At 43.7% G+C, this 21,655-nt stretch overlaps 1 protein-coding gene across 1 annotated transcript in view; it reads right to left on the reverse strand.

Annotated features, from left to right (window-relative positions):
• snd1 (staphylococcal nuclease and tudor domain containing 1) overlaps window positions 1–21,655 on the reverse strand; it is a 169,609-nt gene that overhangs the window by 29,314 nt on the left and 118,640 nt on the right. The window contains exon 18 of the mRNA XM_069164812.1: window positions 5,491–5,632. Within this exon, the coding sequence (XP_069020913.1) occupies window positions 5,491–5,632 (142 nt within the window). The remainder of the gene's footprint in view (window positions 1–5,490; window positions 5,633–21,655) is intronic.

A 21,655-nucleotide genomic window follows, 5' to 3' on the forward strand; every position in this document is an offset into this window, starting at 1 on the left:
TTTCAAAGTAATGGAGTTCAATTTCAAAAGAGAGAAAAGGGCCCTGGTTTGAAGTCTAGCCAAAAGGAGAAGTGTTCTCTGCCTGCATTGCTCCATCAGTAGCTGGTTCCAGCATCATTAGGTGATGAACAGCTGCTGCGTGTAAAAGGTAGAAGTGTGAATAATGTGGACGGAGTGGCACCTGGTTGGGGGGGGAACGACTCCGCTCATTATGAGTCTGTATGGGTGCCAGGAAACAAGCACTAGACAGGATGTACCGCCAACTGCGCTGCAGCTGAGGCTTGGGGTGAGCAGAAAATGTGTGTCTGTTGGTCGGGGCCAGGCCCGGCAACACCGTGCCGTGGAGGTGACAACGGAGTGTAGTCCAAATCAGGGGGGAGGGCCGCTAGCTAGGCAACGACAACCCTACAGTAAAGTTGCCCAGTGATACAATCTGTGGGCCAGGAAAGCCAAGGCAGATCGGAGCTATTACGTCCGAGTGTTGTAGACAAGCGGTACACAGGAATCAGGTGAATGGAGAAGCCAAATGAAAAAACAACTCCCCTCTGTGGCTGTGTCCCACTTCCACACTACATGCTAATAGCAAGTAAACAAGACAAAGAAATGGTGCATAATCGGTGAAATCTGAAAGGAGTTGGAAATTTTGTCGACATCCTGTGAAAAGACCAAAACCAAGCATTATCTGTGCTTCCAAAGCCCGACTTGGCTCATCTGTCGGTGCCGTAGAGCTCCATCGTTGTCCAAAAACGATTAAAAGCACATCAGCGAACTGCTGGGTGACAGGTTTCTTCATTAAATACACGGCCACTGTAGTTTATTTAGAACCAGCTCCACAGCCCAATAATGGCCATCACTGTGACCATCTCAGGAGGGTAGTTCCTGTGAGACATGCAGTTCTGTCGCTCAGTGATGTGAACACTGGCATTTCTGTACTGCAATACAGCTGACAAACACATCGATACCAATGCAACTGAGCTTTATTCGAAGTCTTCCTCAACTAAACCGTACGATGGAGTTGGGGCACAACTTCTTCAGTTTTTAGGGAAGCTGATCCTCCCGCACGTTTCTTTGATTAAAATTTTTTTTTTTAAAGTGGCCGAGCATCCAATATTCAGGATGCAGCCATTACAGTTACACATCCACAAAGGCCTCAGGACTATATTTAGCAAGTCGTTGAATTATGTCGACTTTCCAGCATGGTGGTAAAACGACAACTCTGCACAGCACTTCCTTCCCCTGTGCCTGAAGTCGCCTCCGTCTCTTAGTGTCCAAGGTCACACAGATCTATGCGGGTCCCCCTCTGACAGTAATTACATATAGCCTCCGGAGAGAGAGCAACACACACAAGGAAAATAAGGGGAGAGAAGAGAGACGGCAGGACGAAGGAGAGATAATGTGTGTGTGTGTGTGTGTGGAGGGGGGGGAGACAATGAGAGATAAATGAATACAGCAACAGATAAAGACCCTTAAAATAAACTGAAGATTAAAGACCAAAATCCCTCAAGCTTCTCTGTGATTTAAAAAAAAGAAAAAAGAAGCATTTTTAACGTGAAATTAATCACTTATCGAGCTCGTGTAAAGATATTCGTATAAGGGGGAAAAAAAACAAAACAAAAAACCCCCCCACACTTATGGGTAATTAAATGGGAATAATTAAAATGGGAAAAGGGGTAAAATACAGAGCAGATACAGAGGACCCCTAGAGAATAAAAGATATTGCAAACCGCATTTCCCTCACCATGCTTAGGAATTGCTTAGAAGAGGACATGCATGAAGATGATTTCGTGGGCCTACCTATGTTCTTTAAAGTGCAACAACAGCTGTGGTGCCTTTTCAATAAGCACTGGCCTTATTACCGCAATAAATAAATAAATACACCCCCGCCTATCATACGGCCACACGGGGTTAATGGTTTGGAAACTGCATCTAAATATTAATGGCTTTCATGAAGTTCCTGCCTCCTCTGCTCTGTTGTACTTCAACAGATGTACCATACACTCGCTCTATTGTTCTTCTGGCTAAAGCATCTTTTTTTCACCAGGCTGCTTATTATTACCACACTGCACTGGTGCTAACTGCCTCAAAGCTCTCCATGCTTCTATCAATTTGCCTAATTTTAATGCTTTATGTTGTCCACTGTCGGTGGCCACCTGACTCCAATCTATCACTTCCAATTCTCCCTGGGGTATTCTTTCTTACCCCTTTTTCTTCCTCTTGTTCAAAACACGAGTACTGTACTTTCTACCACATGCTCCTCGCTGCTAGCATTATTCTCCTTCATGGAATATTTCACCACTTTTTGTTCTCTTCTTCTTGCCTCGGCGGCGCTTTAATTTTCCTATGTCAAATCAATAAAGTTTTTCTTCTTTCACTGAAGCAGCGATTGAAACAAATGGGAGCTTAACTGCAGACAGAGAAACGACTCTGCCAGTCCCAGCTGTGTTTTAATCCATTTTATTTCTATAAATACAGCCACCTTTCATGATTAGTTTTACATCCACAATAAAAGCTGTGAATTATAGAAGTTAAGTAAATGCCCTCGTACCTATCATCACGGTGATGCCGAAAGCAAAGCTGTGGAAATATTGTTTTATTCTCTTGTTCAAGTTACCTTCAATGAGGCTTCCGGCGATAGCTTCCATGCGAGGCGTTTAGGGAACATCTGTTAATTGCGGCTGCAGAAAACAACCTGGGTTACACTCTACCCCTCTCATCCACGAGAAGACTACAGATTTGTATCGTAATGTATAATGTCATTTTCGTATCACATCTCTTGCTGTGTGACATTTGTGTTCAGTTTTTGCTCTGAATCGATGCTTTATAGGACCTTACTTGGCGGACATTATTTCCCAGAGGTTATTCGGTATGGCCGAAGTGCTTCTTCACACACACATGATGACGACGATCATAACACGTGCACAAAAAGCTAGCTATTCCAAATGTTTTGGAACATCACCGGTGGAACAAATGTTAAAAGCACTCTGTCATTATTTGTTTATGTGAGCTGGTATGCTGTCATCATTTGCAATCACAAGTGTTTATGAAATCCGGCTTCTGCTTCCAAGCTTATACAAGTCTATAAATTCCTTCACTTCAGAAATGTTCTGTGGGGTGGGGGTTGAGGCATGTAATGATTTTGCAAAGCACTCAGCTTGTATGATTTTACAGGCCCTAACACTTTGATGTTCTCTTCAAGAGGTTGGTATGATTTTATTTAGCTTTGAGGGAGTGTCAGCGAAAATGAAAGAAACCAAGGGAGAAGAAGAGATAGAGGACGGCGAGGTGGGGCAAACAACATGATAGAGAGGGAGATGAGGAGGGAGGGAGGGAGGCAGGAGGTGAGACCGGTCAGGTTTGGCTTCCCTGATGAGAATAACACTTTTTTTTCCATTTCCTTTTTCTTTTTTTTTAAACTAGCACATAAGCCTCTTGGTGGAAGAACACGGACCAATTAAAGGGGAAAAATAAATAAATAAGAAAAGCCCCAGCAGTGCTGGATCATCTAAAATCAAGCCTTTATATGAGAAAAGATTAAATAACTCACAGCTCTTCTGTCAAAATACACTGAGAACAGCAATAAAAAAAAATAAAAAAAAATGCAGTTTGTGTACAATTTCTTTAAATGCAACACTTTGGTTGCTAATGAGAAAAAGTTGTAAATGCTTTGCATCTTGCCGTTTCCCCAGGTCCCTTGTAGATATAAGTTACTTCTGAGAAATATGCAAAAAAAAAATTAAAAAAAATCAATAAAACACTTTGATTCGCACTTTCATGTGTAGCTCGAGTACATCATGTTTCCCAAAAGTCAGACGGCCTTTTAGATGTTACGTAACGCATTTAACTTGTTCCCTGCTGACAATAGCTGAAGGCATTAACCCCGGCTTCAGGTGAGCATGTGCCATGGACTGTACATTTCAGCCTCTTGACAGTAACACGTGATTTTGATCAACGATAAAAACCTCAGCTGAAGCTTGAAGTAGCCAGAGGCAGTTTAAAGGCTTAAGATTTGAATCTGCAGCTCTTGGCCAAAAGACGAAGGGCAAATTGTTTGTCCACACTTCATAAAACCCGAGGTTTCAAGGTATGCCAGAGGGAAGAAAGGTATGAGACGTTTACGCAAAGAGTTGAGGGCCCAACGCTTTCCACATACATATATGATTGAATTATTATGGTGTGCGTGATGCTTAGGCTCCGATTGGCAGTAAGTGAAGGCAAATTAAATAATTATGGCAGTGAGGCAAATTAAAAGGTGGCCAAAGTCAATTTCATGGCCTCGAACAGTCGCCTGCCAGTGAAGACAGTTGTGTGTGTGTGTGTGTGTGTGTGTGTGTGTGTGTGTGTGTGTGTGTGTGTGTGTGTGTGTGTGTGTGTGTGTGTGTGTGTGTGTGTGTGTGTGTGTGTGTGTGTGGGGGGGGGGGGGGGGGGGGGGGGCTGCAGAGAGAGGAAGCCGCTGCTCCAACAAACTGGCAGATGATGAAGAGACAGTGATGAGCATGAAGGCTTCATATCTGCTCCAGCTTGTTTGTGAAAGCAGGGTTCAAGTGTGCTCCTAAATGTGAAATTGTGTAAGGCAATAATCGAGTCACAAAATTCTTGGTGTCAAGGACAAAGTGGTTTAAATTCTGAAACCCCCTTTGAATCAGAAGAAAAAAAAAAAAAAAAAAACGTCTGAAAACTTAGGAGTTTAATTATGGACTCAGGTTAACATCATGTGAAATTCGGACTTTTTAAATAATAGTAAACTGACCAATCATATCCTCGACCTGCCAGTAACTCCTGGTTGTTACTGTGGCTTCTCGGACGACTTACTGACAACAAACTGCTGACATCTAGGACAGTGAGGGTTAATAAGCAGGTGAGTGTACGTACTTCTAATTCATGTGTGTGTGTGTGTACACACAGTATACACCCAAACATAGACACAAACAGAGCTCGTCAAAGGGAGCCGCCATGTAAGAATACCAATGTCTGTTAGTTTTCCCATTTCCGAACTTTTCTCTCCCTTCTTAAATGCGAATAGTGACAAAACAGTTGGATGTGATTTGTCCCTTTCTTTCTGCAGTAACAACAAGCGGGATGTCCTTTGTTTTGTCTCTCCCGGTGGGAGGGGTGCTGCAGCAGGGGGTGAGGTGAATGTCTGAGTGGTGAAGATAATTTTCATTCATAAAGTCAGTCTGGTGTTAAAAGGGAATAAAAAAGTGAGAACAGCTGCTTGCACCTCTGACTGGAGAGGTTGTTGGCGGTATTTAGTGTAGAAATGCATAGGATGATGACTAATCGCTGCAACATGGCATCGTATTCTTGATCAAATGTACTTTTTTAAAACAAAAATTTTAATCTGCGTCTCTTGTTCTGGTTTTCAGGTTGGATCTTCAGGCCTGTACCAAAATTACATGGATTGGAAAATCCAATTATCAGGTATAAAATGTCCCTCCTTCTGCATCTCGCGCATTGTCTCACACTCGCATACACACGGCAACGTCAGCGTACCTGTCTCTACGTCCTGGGAGTAGAAGTGCAGGGTGTCGGTGATTTCGGTGACGTATACTGCTCTGTAGTTGGCGACGCGTTCCTTCTCCTCTGAGACGTGCACAACTTCCTCCACTGGTTTCTCCTCGTAATTGGCCCAGATCTGAAACGCACGCAAAAGAGACGACAAAGGCGGGTCAACGACCGCGGTCATGAGACATGTCAGTTCACCGTTTCTGTCATTTGTGGGGGAAAAAAAGAACGAGGTGGTGTGACACAGAAAATGACCCGTTTCAGGTAAATGACATTGAGAACGTCCTTGACATTTTACGAAATATTTTTTGAATTATTCTTTTTTTTCTTGCTCATGTTATGCTGATGGCTGATTTGGTCTCGTATTCGTGACAGCATGAGATCCTGAAAGAGACCGCAGTGTCACGCAGACATATAATAAGGTCTTTGTGTGACACGCTCGCTCAAGCATCAGCAAAGGAACAATCATCACGCTCATTATCTCCGTCCAAACTCAAACCTCTGACGCTACCAGCATACGGTGCAGCCTATGGTTTCTACGGCAACTTTCTGAACCGCCATAATGCGACGAAGACGCTTCAGACGAGAGCATGTACGTGTAACTCTCCTCCTCACTTTTTCAAGAGGACATTTAAGTGCTCCGTCGAGGATTAGGTTAAAATTACATTTGAGGTTCGCCATGAAATGTTGGTCATAATGTCACGCGCCGAGAATGTAGCCGATGAGGTTCTTTCACGAGCGCAGCGATTGATGCGTATGTGTGTAAGCAGGTTGCATCCTTTCCAAGCTGCATCAAGGTTAGTTCTGTTTCGGCTCCCCAGGAGAAACAGAGGGCAGCAGGCTCATTAGAAAGAAGTGCTTTGCCTTGGGCCACATATCTAACTGCATGGATGTCTCTATATATGTGTGTGTGTGTGTGTGTGTGTGTGTGTGTGTGTGTGTGTGTGTGTGTGTACAGAGAGCAAGGGATGCAGCAGAAGCAGTGGGTGGTTGTTCAGACGGAATGCAGCATGTTTGTATATGGCTTCAAAGACAGCAATGGCATTAAAGCACGTGCACAACCAGAAGCTGGTCGGGAAGAAAGCGAGCCGGTCAGCTTGTAGATGAATCAGTGTGAAGCGGGGAAGCGAGATTTGGTGGGGAACTCCAAAAAGTCAAAAAAGTGCAACTGAGCTTCACGGTGCGCCGACTTGTACAGCTGCGGCAACGCAGCTTGTTGTCGTTGATTTCTGCGGGCTATTTGGGAAGTGTTTACTTTTAAATGTTACTGAAAAAGAACAGAGCAGACGGATTTTTTTTTTTTTTTTTTTTTTTTACGGCGCGCTGATATTAGCCAATTAGGTTCTGGCTAATTATTTAACTGCATGGTATCTTTAAGCTAATTAGATTAGCTAGTTTTAGTGTTGTCATTTTTCACTCTGTCTTAGATCATCTGCTGAGCTACGCTGGCATTAAGGCTTAATCACACCTGAGGCTTCTTGTAGCATGCTGGCTCTTCAGCATGCTAAAATGATCCTTTACCTCATTGATATGGTGATGTATTGGAGTGTGCTGTGTGTGTGTATGTGTGCGTGTGTGTGTGCGTGCACATACAGATGACAGAGAAATTCATGAATGAGATTGGAGGGAAAGAGACAACAAAAGTCATAACCATGATAGAAAACGCATGAAAAAAAAAAACAGAGTGCCAAGGCTCCGTACAAGGAAGGACAGGGTCATATTACCAAATTACATTGAATTATTCATCCCGCAAATGCTTAAAAAAAGAAGGAAAAAAAAAAAGGCAAGAAAAAAGAGGGGATAAAGGAGAGAACGGAGACAGAGAGTAAACAGGTAGAAATTCTGGGGATTGAGGGCGAGCAAGGTTAATGAAAACCGAAAACGCAGCCGTGCTTCATAAACCCCGAGATCAACCGGGATTATTTTGTACCGCATTAGACAGGTATGTGCACTATTAGCATAACACGCATACACAGCCATATGCAGACGTTACGCGTGCCCCTTCAAATGCGGGAATACAAAGCGTCTGGTAATAAACATGCTTTCCGCATTGCAACCGAGCTGACATGACTCGGCTTTTAATGAAACCTGCAGCACCAATTAGGGTTGACAAAGATTAGAGTGTCGCCATTCATTAGCCTGGCAGCCTTCACTGCAGCACTTTTAGAGGGGGGGGGGGCAAGTGGGTGGACTTATGGTGGGATTGGATACCAAGCGGAGCAGCAAAGCTTCATGTTGACCTCTGATTCTGCTGTGTGAGTGGGTGTCACAGTGACACGAGGCAAGGACCAAAAAAACAAAAACAAAAAAAGACATAGGAGCACCTTTATGAACTATAATTCATGATGGCACCTGCTTTGGTGGAAAAAGTATTGTAGATGCAGTAGGTACCAGAGACACTGGACAACAACAATAACACGGTAACATGCAGGTGAACCAAAGGTTCTGCTGCGACTCGTGGAAACAGAAACCCACTGAGCGGTGTATGGAGGCATTTGTTGTTCGAGATGGATGACCAGGAACAAGTTACAGAACGCCTCCAACTCATCTGAGCAGCCAGGATCTGCAGCCAGGATTCACGTCGTCAGCGTCATCCCAATATTCACGTTGTGAAATGTCACTTCTTGTTCGTGAGCTGCGACGACGACATTCACCAAGTCATGAACACGCGACGTCGACAGAAGTGAACGTTAGCTTGCTTAGGCCGACGTGGTACCGCGAGCCGGGCCCGGCTCATTGCGTTAGTGTGCAACCGCTATTACCGTTCAGTCTGTCCAAATATACGTGCTGCGCGAGCATTTGTTTGTGTGTTAGAACAGTGTGTCTGCAGCGGGTTACAACCTCCACCGAGGAGCTTGTGTTTTTGGTGTGGTTTTATTTATTTGTTTGTCAGGAAGATTACAGAGGAAAAACTTCAGGACCAATTTCCATGAAACTAGGTGGAAGGGTGAAGCATCGACCAAGGAGAAAAAAAACGATAACATTTTGGAGCAGATTCAAATCACCGGGCTCATCTACATGTTATTTTTTTGTCTTTCACCAGGCTAGGCAGAAGCATATTTTTAGCATGATTCTAATAGATTTGGACATATATCCTGACATTTATAGTGGTTGCGGGTTGGCGCATCATAGAAGAGCGGACTATTTGCCTCGGAGTAGGTCTGTGCTCTCTGAGCACCTTTCTATTTTAGAATTGCATTCATTGAGTGATTTATGATTCTGGTATCAAATTTGGTATCGTGAACGGTGGAAATCCGGCGGTATTTGACACCAACGTCAAATTTGAAGAATGAAGATTTGCTTTGCATTGTGTCTGAGAACACCATGAGAACCACTATAGAGCTTCATCTCTTTTTAAAGCACAAAAAATGCACAAATTCAAGGCGTGCGTGCGCACGCACACGCACACACGCGCACACACGCACGCACACACACACAGCCCAGGGCTGATGACCTTCTGTGAGCAGCCAACCATCCTGTTTGTTCCACTTGAATGCAGGTATGTGACTGCTGCTGCTCTGCAACTGCAGCCAGACACAAGAGCCACCAAGCTGCCGGAGACAATGAGAGAGAGCGAAAGCGAGGAAGAGGAGAGAGAGAGGTAGGAATATAGGAAAACGAAAAAAAAAAAAAAAAAAAAATACATAAAAGCGGCAGGCCATTAAGCTCGGCTTGAAAGGACAACAAGTCCTAATAATGGAGACCAAGCAGAGAGATGGCAGGTAAGTCTGACCTTCACAAGTCTTGAATGACAAAACACACTTACACCCAAGTGAGTGACAAGGAATCCAGTGAGGTAATGTGATAATGGGAAAGGTTGCTCTCATGCTGCACAGAGGGAATAGAAGAGTCATATAGAAAAAGCTGGAAGATATGCTCAAGCATGTGTCTTAGGGATCAGGTGTGTTTTCATTTGTATTATACCGTTTTCTTCCTGTTTCGTCTGTCTTTCATTTTTATTAATCTTCTATTTCCATTTCACTCACTCACTCATTCACTCACTCATTTTTTTCTCCTTTCACCAACACTGCACAAAACATATTCTCTATTTATAGACATGACACAGCTACTTTACTGGCCAATTTGTTTCTGAAATGAGATAAACCTCTAACTAATGGATGCAAAATAGTGTATGCCCCTGAGGGAAAATTACCTGTTTATAGGCAAGTTGTTGAAGCAATCGAATAGTCACAGGTCTCATTTTCCCAGCCTGGCACAGTAGATGCACCTCACTGACTGAAGAGCAGCTCTTTGACAGTTAGTAAGTGCAGCTCTGCTTCAGATAGTTAGGTGGTCTGCTGATTAGCTTAGTGCAGATTTACGTGAATATTTCTAATTTGATGAGGAGCGCGGCAGTCCAGAAAGACTGAGCAATGGTGCTACATTGGTAGATTCACACATTCGAGCACGGGGGGATGAATACACAGACAGATGGATGACTGAACACACCCGTAGTGCCAGAACGAGGGTGTGAGGGCTGGTTTGAACACTGATTAAATGTGGCAGTGTGTCAATTGTAGTGTGAGTGTGTGTGCATGGTCTGTTGGGACAAAAATCAAGAGTGCTACCCCAAGTGCAGTGTCCACTTTGTTAGCAGGAAAGTGCCAAATTTGTGACTTTAACCGAGGTCTTTTTGGACACAAAACTGCAGATAAAAGATTGAGGGGAGGGAAAAAAGAAAAAAAAGAAAAAAAAGTGAGGGTTTGGTTTAAACCTACAACTGTTAAGAGAAACATTTGTAACAGTGTCAACAAGTAAACAGACTCGTATCTGAATTTCACATGCAAATTCGTTGGAATTAAACCTGTGAAAAGTTTTCAACGGTTTGCTTCTACTCTACTATGAAATTAAGAATATTACACACCTTCTACGATTCATTTGACACACTCTGAATAAAATACTGTTTGAAAAGAACAATGTGCAACAACTTTAAATACAGTCCAACTTCACTATTCCTCTATATTATATATAATATACATACATACATATATATATATATATATATATATATATATATATATATATATATAAAGTGGTCTCTGTTCTTACATAGATTTTACATAGTGCCTTTGTTAATTCATTACCCAATCACACTTGGAGAACAATTGAAATCAATAGGAGCATGTTATTCATAAAAGAGCACTTTGTGAATCAATTTAGCCCCTATTATATCCCTGATGAATCCCCTTTAGAGAAGATGGCTCATTAATTCAATCGAGGGCACACTTTTTTTTTTTTTTTTTTTTAAATCAAAAGGCTTCAAGCTATACATAAGAATAAAGGGTCCCCATTTACTTGTGCTTACTTCATTCTGTTAAGATGGTGGTAGGTGGGCGAGTGGTACTTACACAGCAGCACAACAAGGGATAAAGATATGTACTGGAAAGTCATCAAAGGATGCATATTAAATTGAAAATTTAAACACTGCCTTACATCATCTCTTGCTTTAAATCCCATGACTCTACGGCTGCAGGTAGAACAACACTTTCACTCTGAACTAAAGTCTCACCAAAAGATGCTGCGTTCAGGGCTGGGACAGCATGGTGAGCGGCAACCAACAGTGATGTTGCCCATTGGTTTGTGAACCGCTGTTATGAGGCCTCAATTTCCGATAATGGCCGTTGCCATCTCGCTAGTTTGGTGTTTTGGAGCCAGAAGTGGCCATATTTGGGCGAGCTGGGAGGCAGTGAGCGGTGGATGAGACTTGATCCGATTGGCACTACCACGTCCACCTACCGATAGCGAAAACCTGACTGCACCACAGGCCCGTCAAACAAACAGACACGCCCCCAGAAACACGGCTTTTGGAGTCCAAATATCTAATTAATGACGGGATTATTTTCAGACAGACCGTCAGAAAATGAATAAGACAATGACTTTCGATAATAACACAAACACAACTCGTTTAAAAAAGATAATAACGTCGTGATTCATGAGACTAGTTGAATGGGAGTCCATGGAGACAAGTTTTATGGAGCCAACCTCTAGCGGCACTCGGTGCTTAAGGCACTTCGGCATTGGCCTCGTTTTTACAAACTGGAAGCTACGTCCATTTTTATATACAGTCTGTCGTTAAAGGCAACGTGTTGTGTACACAAATCATTGCTGTAGATTAGGTGTAGGATAATTTGATTGGCATGCAAAAGTGATGAAGAGCTCATTAGAAATCTGCGATGGTGTCATGTCAACGGGAGGGCAGTGTTTGTGTGGCAGAAAGGTGGACGACCCTGGATTTCCTGTTGTTCACTGACGTTATTGTGTATTGACTGAGCCATTAGAGCCGGAGAATGGTCAACAAGATAGACAGCTGCTTCACTGAGGGCCACTCTGCCATAACAACACTGCCTCCTCTTCAAGTCATGAGAACAGATCTTCACGAGTGTTTCTACAGGATAACATACAACTTTTATAATATTTACCTCTTAGTAATCACGCTATTCTAACGCGAATGGGGTGACGCTGGCGCCCATCCCCGCAACGACTCAGCATTAGTACCTTCCCAGCATTATACCCCATGCATAATACATACATACATACATAATAAATACAGGTAATGCTGTTATTGTGTTTTAAATGTCATAAGGGGGATGTCAGTGAGAAAATCACCATATACATAATAAAAGAGCCTTGTAATATTATACAACAAAGTGGTGAAAAATAACCTCTCTTTCTTCATTGCTGCTGAGTCCAAATGTTCCTTTTTCAATTCTGGCTTTTCAAACCAATACGACCACCTGCTAGTAACTGATGCGATGAGAGGCTGGTATCAGGTAAATCCTCACAGCCTGAGTGACAGGCGGACTACCGCGGTCTCTCACTTTGATCTATTGACTGCTTCCAAGTTCATTTGAGGCACAATGGTCGCAGTGTGTGTGACGCATCAGGCTCGGGGCCACTTCGTTTTCGTTGTCAATTCAGTTTCTTTGACAACCTCCAATTCAAACGGAGTAGAAACCTCCTTATGAAAAAAAAACTGCGCTATCGAGCTCAATTGGGCCGCGAGTTGAGTGACAGGTGTTGGCGTGATCCATTCGCTCTTGTACACGAAAGTGAAAAGACATTAACCCAATGCACCACCCAGTTCATAAACATCCTGCCTCCAAGGTAAAGAGGGGTTGTTGATGGTACATTAACCCTGATGGCTCACCTTGTCGTGGTGGTCTAAGTAAGAAGGGCCGCTGTGGTGGTGGTGGTGGTGGAAGGAGAACTGATTTAGAGCCAGAGGAGGCTTTGTATTCAAGCTTCCTTGACATTTCTTCCCCGCTGTCCTCATATTCAAGATATAATACATGGCCGCCCTGCATCGTAAACCATACATCCTGGGATAAGCACACACAAACACATGTATAGCATGCCTGTGGCCTTGGGAAAAATTGGCACAGGTTGAGCTACAATGTGGTAGCGACGTCGTTCCTGTCACAGAGGGCTAATACAATACGACTGCTTATGGGCCTGCAAGGCCACGAGTGGACATGGTAACAAAACATGTCAGCTGCACACAGACCTTTATGACAAGCTGTAAAAACTGAAATCATGCGACAGTATATCATGCTGGGAAACGCAGAGGGTTTATCACAGCAAACACAATAACATAAAGCAGAAAAAAAAAAAAAAAAAAAAAAAACTAACAAACCGTATAGCACAGCAAAAAAAAATAATAATAACAAAAAAAAAAATATATATGTATGTTTTTTCACTTGTAAAGAAAAAAGTCCATGAAAGGTTTCTGGGTTCTTATTTCAGCACATGAAAAGTGTCCTGTCTTAGGATCTGAGTAGCACCTTTCGTTGAGCCTGTTATCATTCCAGCTGAGAAATTCTGAAAAATCTAGAGAGGTGACAGTTTGGCTCAATTGAAGTTTTCAGCATTCTGTAATCGATTCTGTAATTTTCAGATTTTCAACATCGGTATTGCCATAGCGGGCGATGTATCTCTGTGAACACAATGGTGGCTGAGGACACGGTGAGTTCAGACTAAAACCGCTGTATTTGAGCTACGGTACATAGCACTGTACGTAGAAAACACAAAACACGCATGACGGAAAGATAAAGGGGCTATGACGGATCGAAGTTCAAGCTGTCGCTCCACTGAATGTGGATTTCAACACTTGGATAGAGTGCCCACTGCTGAAACCTAATCAGTCCTGATCTTCTTAAAGTGGAATATTAGAAAATAGGTGTCCACTTGCACATCCTAAGCCAAACCGCACAGAGGGCAGAGAGGGAAAAGTGGGAGACGGATGGAGGGATGAGTCTCTCGGATGTGGTTACTTAGCAGATAAATTATGCATTAAAACTGCACAGGTGGTGTGGGACAGGGTTTTTAGGTGGGGGGGGAGGGAGCCGAGCAGCTGGGGAATTCATAACAGAAACGGAAGAGCAAGTGAAGGAGAGAGGGGGAAGGAGAGAGAGAAAGACATACTCCCTTGCTTCATATCACAGCCAACAGATGTTCTCCCATCAAAGAGGCAGCAGGCAGGCGGCGAGGCTACTCAACCCCGGCTTACACGGCTAATATGACCCCCACTTATGCTGCCACGCACACACGCGCGTGCGCACACACACACACACGCACGCACACACGCGCAGCAGTCAAGGGCTTGGAAACGACCTAAGGCTATCATGGTGGCAACTTGTTACACTTTTTTTAAATTGACACAAATTGATCCACTTAGACATGTGAGTGAGTGAGTGAGTGTGTGTGTGTGTGTGTGTGTGCGTGCGTGCGTGCGTGTGAGTGAGTGAGTGACTGAGTGTGTGGTGGGAGTAGGTATGTCGGCCTGCTGACAAAGTACTATTAGCAACAAGCAGCAACTTGCACTTGACAGAGATTGGTGGTATGAGCGTGTGAACCCAAAAGGGAGGGTGGGTTGGGCATGGCGTTGCCATAGAAACAGAGCGTATGGGTGCATATGTAATCACGGCACACAAAAACCTACACCTGTGCCGCCGTGCTCATGGGTGCCACCCCCTTCTCGGCGGGTATGGAGAACGCCGAGAGAACGATCCAGGCATTGCTCACAGATGACACACGCGCACGCACACACAAGCATACACATCGTCCCTGGAGGTAGTCACTCCAAGCATACGTAGCCTCGTCTCAAGTGGGCTGTTTTTTTTTTTCCTTCTTCCCTTTAACCGGAGCAGTGACTCTATCTCTCCGCGGCCATTAAAAGATGATCGAGCCGAGTGAGATCAGCGCTTAACAGAAGCCAACGCTGGGGAACAGGCGTACAATTAAAGGCAACATGATACAGACACCGAGTTTTTAAAGATTTGAACAAAGAGGGAGAAGAGACGGAAAGGAGCGAGGGACAAAATAATTAAGTGTTGGGAAGACAAACACTTTGTCTGATTGTACATTAAAGATAACCTTGGCAAACAATGAGGTGCTGCAGACGGCGATATGGAGCAGTGTACAGAGAGACCCCAGCAATTATTTAGAGCTTTGCTTGATTTGCGTTTGATTACTATGTTTGCTTGTCCTGATTTAGCATTTGTTTGCGTGATCTGCCAGATAAACTCTCGCTGTCCTTAGGGCTGGGCCTTACAACAATCTCAATTGATTATCACAAAAAAAAACCATCATTCTGTAACAAAGATAAAGTGATGAGCAATCTATGATAAATATATCCGTTCTGTTTGGGTCAGTCAGCAGCAGGCTGACGTGTCAAGACATGTAGGGCTGAAAGCAAAGAAACAAGCAAAGAAAACAGACTTTCACGTTGTTGAAAAAGTAAAAATTTGCGACTGCGAGTAGATTCACATACACAAGAAGCACAAAAAGATGAACGGCCACACGTCACCGGTGATTTAGAAGTGATTTGAATTTCTAAAGCTGGATAGAAACCTTTCCCAAAATTTGAAAAGGTAACATTACCCAGCAGCAGTCGCGTGTGTTACCCTCGTCAGACACCCCCGAGTCTTTCAGAGGAATCAGACCTGTAGCCGTTTGTCACCCGAGTCAAATGTGTGTAATTTATACATGTCACAATAAATACAACTCCCTACAGGTGTGGAATAGCCGATATGTGCAGCAGAACACGTTGATCTGTGTGAAGTTCATTTAAAAGCATTGTTGCTATTGCCTTTTTTTGAGATATTAATGTTGGACCATGTTTGGTGAAAAGATAATGAAGATATTTAATCAACAAATAGGGATTTACTTTATTTGGAATTGAATCCGAAACTGAATATAACCAATTTCAAATTAAAACGTTCGCTGTCCAGTGTTCTCCTTAACAAGTCATGTTTTCATTTAGCGTGACTTTCTTCCTGTAAGGGCAATTAAAGTATATTGTTGATAATCATATTACACCGTAAACTGATTTTATAACTATGAATATCAATCAGACAGCATTGTCCGTCCTTTCAAATCTCATCTATGTTGTTCCCGCAACAACAGTCTTACTTATGACCTTGAGGCATGGAGTCCCTGTATGCACTAAATGCATCCACCTGGCAACGCAGCTTGCAGAGTAAAAGTGGGCTGAAATTAACAATGAATGCACAGCATTTGGTACCACCTCTTCTCCCTTCCACCCTCTGTTATTTCTTTCAACCTTTCTTTAGGACATGTTTATCAGCTCAGCTGGATTACTGTCCATGTGAGCACACTGTCGGCCTGATCACTGGAAATTATAGAGGAGCTTAAAGGAACAAGAGGAGGAAGAGAACGAGGACAGAAAAGAGTAAGTATAAAGTGGAGTGATTAAGAAAAAGGACTACCTTAATGTTACAATGTATAAGTATGCAATTAAAAGGCAATTAATCAACTTTTTAATTAACGGGCTGGTCTGTCCCGGTTTTGCTGACGTGTTGCCATGACAACTGGTTCCGCGCAGGGTGGCATCATCGCTTCTCCTCTGCTTTTCTCTGTGGAGGACTCCCGATCACTGCTGGTGGGGATTAAGGGAACGGGAGAAACGCAGTATCGCAGAGACTGACAGAGAGGTTAATGTGGACCAGGCGAAGGCGAGGAACAGCGATGCAAAGCCAAAACAGGAGGGAGAACTGGAAGGTAAAAGAGATAAAAAAAGAAAAAAAAAAGAAAGAGGGAGGGGGTGAGGGGACTAAGGGGAGGGGAAAAAAAAATGACAGTCTTATGACATCAGAAGTAAAGCCCCTTGAAGTCTCCGAATCACTTCTCACATCGCACATTTTGTAGAGCGATTCAAAGGTCTGATGTCGCTCATGTTAATGCTCTACGTTTCAGAAACAAAGGAGACAATCAGCGCTTTTGTGGGTAGAAATAAGGTTGGCATTGTCATCTATCATCTATTGTATTAGTTTGGGCATATGTCAGAGCACATGCCCAAACTAATGCGATGAAGAACAGGCATTAAATCATAAAACACGGCTATAATAGGCCTAACATTTAGATCCCACACACTGAAGGCATTTTTACAGAATATGTTTCCGTCTCTCGTCAAAAATGAAATTTTCATCCAGTAACACATATGAAGCCGAGTGGCTTGACGTGATAGCATGACTGCAGCTGTGAAATACGAAATGGATAAGCAGGCATTGGTCAACATGTTGCATATGGTAATATATAACAGGATTTTCGCTCCCATTTCTAAGATATGAAAGCAGCACCTAAGAGGAAACTCGGAGCTGAATGAATGCAAAAACTTAGCTGAGAACTTGCCACCCCTTTTAGAGAAAAAAGGTTTATTGAATTAACGAAGAATGTGGCAGGAAAACAAAAGAAATTTGAAGTTCCCAGCAGCCACTGCAGGAGTTCAGACTACTGAGACAGATTCTTTTTAGTGGGCTGGAATACATTTTGTGACAGTGGAATCAACTTCCTACAGTCCACTAACTGAGTCAGGAGGTGAGCGGCTACAGTCACTGAGAACGTGACCCGCCAGCAGACGGACAATTGGAGAGCATAATAGGTTGGTAGGTTATAAGCCTAGTTTTTACTGCAAGCCTTTTTTTTTTTTTTTTTTTTCAACCAGTGTTATTTCTACCCGAGAAAAACTACAACCGGTCGTGTTTTTGTCGATACTATAATGATCCAAAATTTCCAAAGTTTTTAATCAAATAATATCAAATTATCCTTTGTTTTCAAATCAATGCCCCACCACCACCACATCAGTTAAGACACGTCTGTGTTTGGCATAAAAGAGAGTGGGTGTGGTGGTGCTGGACAATTAATTGTAGAACCACATAATTTGATCATTTATTAAAAAAAAAAAAAAAAAAAAAAAAAAAAAAGAATTCTCATTTTGTGTTGTGACCAAGATGTCATTCATAACCGTTATGTCACAGTGATTCAACTGTCTCGAGTGTCAGCTGTAGAGCCACATTCTGTTCCCCCAAGTACACTGCATCACAACCACGCTTTGGGGAGACCTCGACTGACACACTGAGGAAGTGGTAGAAATAAGCAAGAAGGGCAAGTAATAAGCGCATAATATACGGTGCATATGGGGGGGGAAGACAGACGCAGAGAAAAAGAGGGAAGGGGTATGAAAAGAGACTGGTAAAACGGCGAGAATCGGAAATGTGGCGATGACGAGAGCCTGTTTATGTAACTGTCTCTCCCTAAGGCGAGGGCGAGAGAGAGAGGGCGAGAGAGAGAGAGCGAGGGAGAGAGAGAGAGAGAGAGAGAGAGAGAGAGAGAGAGAGAGAGAGAGAGAGAGAGCGACAGCAACTCTGTAAAATGTACAAAAACACACTCCCAAAACTAGCAGAGTGGTCCCATTCTCTAGATATAGAGTGTTTTCTGCAGGCTAGCGAGCCAGGAGACCGAACTCTGTAAAAGTGGACTGACCTAAATTACACGAGAACTCTTAAGAATTCATCAGAAATTCTCTCAAACCTGGATCTTCACAAAATAATGTGTCATGTTGGCGAAAAAGAGGCAAAAGAGAATGGCAGGAACAGAGACATTTCAGGTATTCTGCACGTCCCGTTAATGAAACCGTCTGCTGCTTTTTTTTTTTTAAGGGCCTAACAAACATGTTGAACGCCATACCATAAACCAGCAATGGCAATCTGCAGTGGACTGGCAGTTTATGTACGCAACAACATATTGTATTTTGTTGGACAGTAAGACGATCCCAGAGATTTCTTTTTTGAGTTTCATGGACATCATTTGAGAGCTGACAGTTATAGTTCTCTGCAGGTGGCGGACATGTGGCTCACATCACCCCGGCACTGGTCAAACATGAGGCACAACGTCTACAGCAATCCTCAAACTCAAGAAAGTAGAATAACAGAGAAGCTAGCCAATGAGGCAAATGAACGGCGATCATTTTACTCAAAAACTGCACAAGCTGCAGGGATACAAACTCACATTTGGGTTTCTGGTTAGAAATCTCACATTAAACAGGTGCCGTTAGAAAGAAGAGGACAGTAAAATAAAAAAAAAATTAAAAATGAATCGATTCAGTGTACATTCTCCTCAGAGCATTAGAGAGCATGTGAGGTAAGGGGAGAATAATAAATAGGATGCCTAATTCAGGGCTTAGATTAGGAAAGTATAAAAGGGAGAAGGGGAATAAGGGAGTTAGAGAGACAAAGAGGTTGAATTAAAGATGAGATGGGAGAGAGCGAGCTAGGGGATGATAGTGCGTAGGTACTGAGGCAAGAGCAAATGAATGAGAGCGACAGTGGAGGAGTTGAAGAGGGGGGGAGGGAGGGGGAGAAACGCATAAGAATGGGATGCAGTGGGGAAGCGGTCATGAGGCGAATAGAGAAAATGAATAAGCAAATGCATTTAGGGATAGAATTGGCTGCTCCACCAAGAGCAGTCTGCCAATGTGTAGAGGACTCTTGTCTGTGTGCAGGTAGTAAAGAGAACTGATGAGGCGTTCGCATCCACACCAGCTATACAATACAGGCCAACTCTGGCTTTCCAGGTCTGCGTGTGCTCACCGATGCGGACTTTGACCGCAGCCAGCGGAAGCACCTGCGGTTCCATTCACGCCACAATTTCGAGACCCCGTCGCCCTGCTACGGAGGAAACGAGCGGCGGGTTGTTGCATTTAACGTTCAAACCGCAACGGATCGCTGGAGATTTTGCACATTCAAATCGTGTTTGGGCGACCGCTGATGTAAAGCGTGAGCGAGCGAGCGAGCGAGCGGTGAATCTGACTTGACCGATACTACGTCCTGCAATCGGATAGCTGTGATCTGACCGCACCATGGGCCTGTCAATCAAACAGACACGAACCCAAAAACACTGCTTTTTGAAGCTTATTTTCTCATTAAATGACGGAATTATTTTCAGATGTACCGTCAGAGAACTAACAAGAAGAGGAAACTAAAAGGAAGGAGTGACTTTCGCTGGCAAAGCCAAAATAACCAGTGGAGAAAAAAAATGTATTGACTTTGACTCGACGAATGGGAGTCTATGGAGCCGGAGGCTTTTTAGAGGCAACCTCTAATGGCACTCGGCGGTATTGCAGCCTCAGGCACTTCCGCATCGACCTCATTTTTCAGACCCGAAAGCTACATCCACTTTTATATACTGTCAATGATATCGGCATTGCAACGCCAGCAACATCATATTCATCAATGACAATGCATATTTACTGGAGGTCAGAGGTGTTAAAGGTAAGATAGTGCATGTCATAACCCTTTTAGGTGACACCAGGAGGGTGGAGGCAAAGTCAACCAGGTCTCATCTTGGATACCTTGCAGCTAATAAAACCAGAACTCATTAAGTGGGACAGGGTTTGAAGAGCCCAACCAGCATGGAGAGGATATAAATGGTGCCCTCAAGAAACAAATATTTAGCATTTCATTAGACGGCAGAGGAGGGGAGGGAAGCAGAGAGGCAGGGAGGGAAAACGTGAGGGAGGGGTGTTTCACTGCCGACCCATATTAAACAGAGTTAAGTGTGGCTCCAAGCAGGGGCCCTAAAAAATGTCAGTGTGCGTAAATGACTGTAACTTGCGTGCGTCTTATTTTTAGTGCAATCGTGGATAGCCCACCCCCCGTGTTGCTTCTTCCCTCAATTAAATAAGGACGAGTAGAGAGGACACCTGAAGCAGGGGGGAAAAAAAAAAATGTGCGGACTTAATGTTTTCACAGCATCTGCTTAATGACTCCAAAAATACACAAATGTCAGCTATCTGCGGGCAAAAATGTCATCGCTGCCTCTGTCCGTAAAGGATTTTCACATGAATGGCATGGCCAAAACATGATAGCAGGGTTCACTGCCGGGTTACAAGAATGTCAATTTAAGCCGTCATCTAAATGATGAAACACACTTTCAAACCTTCAGAAGTATTTTGATACTTCTACAGCTTTCAAAAAGAATGAACAGGTAAACATACGTTATAATAGAGATTTAAAAGGGTATTTCAAAGGGTGTATTGTCAGGGATGAATGTAAAAGCCTATGGCATTTAAATTAACACCCTCGCTGCATCAAGTACAAGGTAATAACCTTTTCTGCAACTGACTAATCACAGCTCTGCAGTCTGAGGTCAAATATGTCTGTGTTCAAATTCAAGGCTCAGTGCCTGTATTGCATGCACTCATTCTAGTGGAGGTAGGAGGCAGTCAGCCACAACCAGTCCTCAGCAAACCAAGTGGAAAAGTGTCTCCTTACAGTGTCCCAGGAGGGACTCGCCAGGAAAAAAGAAAAGGAGAACAAATAATCCACTAGGCCCAAATCCAGTCAGTGGATGTCCTTCACACTCAGCAGCAGAGATGGAGGAGAAATTGGGGCAGAGGAGAGAGAGAGAGAGAGAGAGAGAGAGAAAGAGAGAGAGAGAAAAAAAAAAAAAGAAGAAGAAGGAGGGAAGCCCCGAGATATAAGAGGCAAGAGAGGGATGCAGAAAGAGAGACCTGGGGGTTTGTGTTTTTCTATTGCGGGTGACGGAGCCGAGCATGTGTTAATCAGCCATAATGCAACGCGCTATGTCATATCACATTATGCTCTCTGCCAGCGTATCACCTCCTCTCACTCTTTTCAGCCTCGTCTCATGGCCTCAGACCTTCATCCCGAGAGCGGAGGGGAGGGCAGGGGAGGGGAAAGGAGGGGAGGGGAAAGGAGGGGGAGGGGCGTCAAGGGGGTAGGAGAGACTGCCGGAGTTATTTCTGCACTGATGAACCAGAGGCAGCCGCAAACCTGCCCCTGGGGACCTCTGCTAAGAGCCCGCAAGAATCCTGCAGCATGACTGGAGTAGGGTA

This window comes from Embiotoca jacksoni, unplaced genomic scaffold, assembly GCF_022577435.1.
Source record: "Embiotoca jacksoni isolate LCO1_2020_lvr unplaced genomic scaffold, fEmbJac1.0.p SCAF_32, whole genome shotgun sequence".
In the NCBI taxonomy this organism is placed as follows: Eukaryota; Metazoa; Chordata; class Actinopteri; family Embiotocidae; genus Embiotoca; species Embiotoca jacksoni.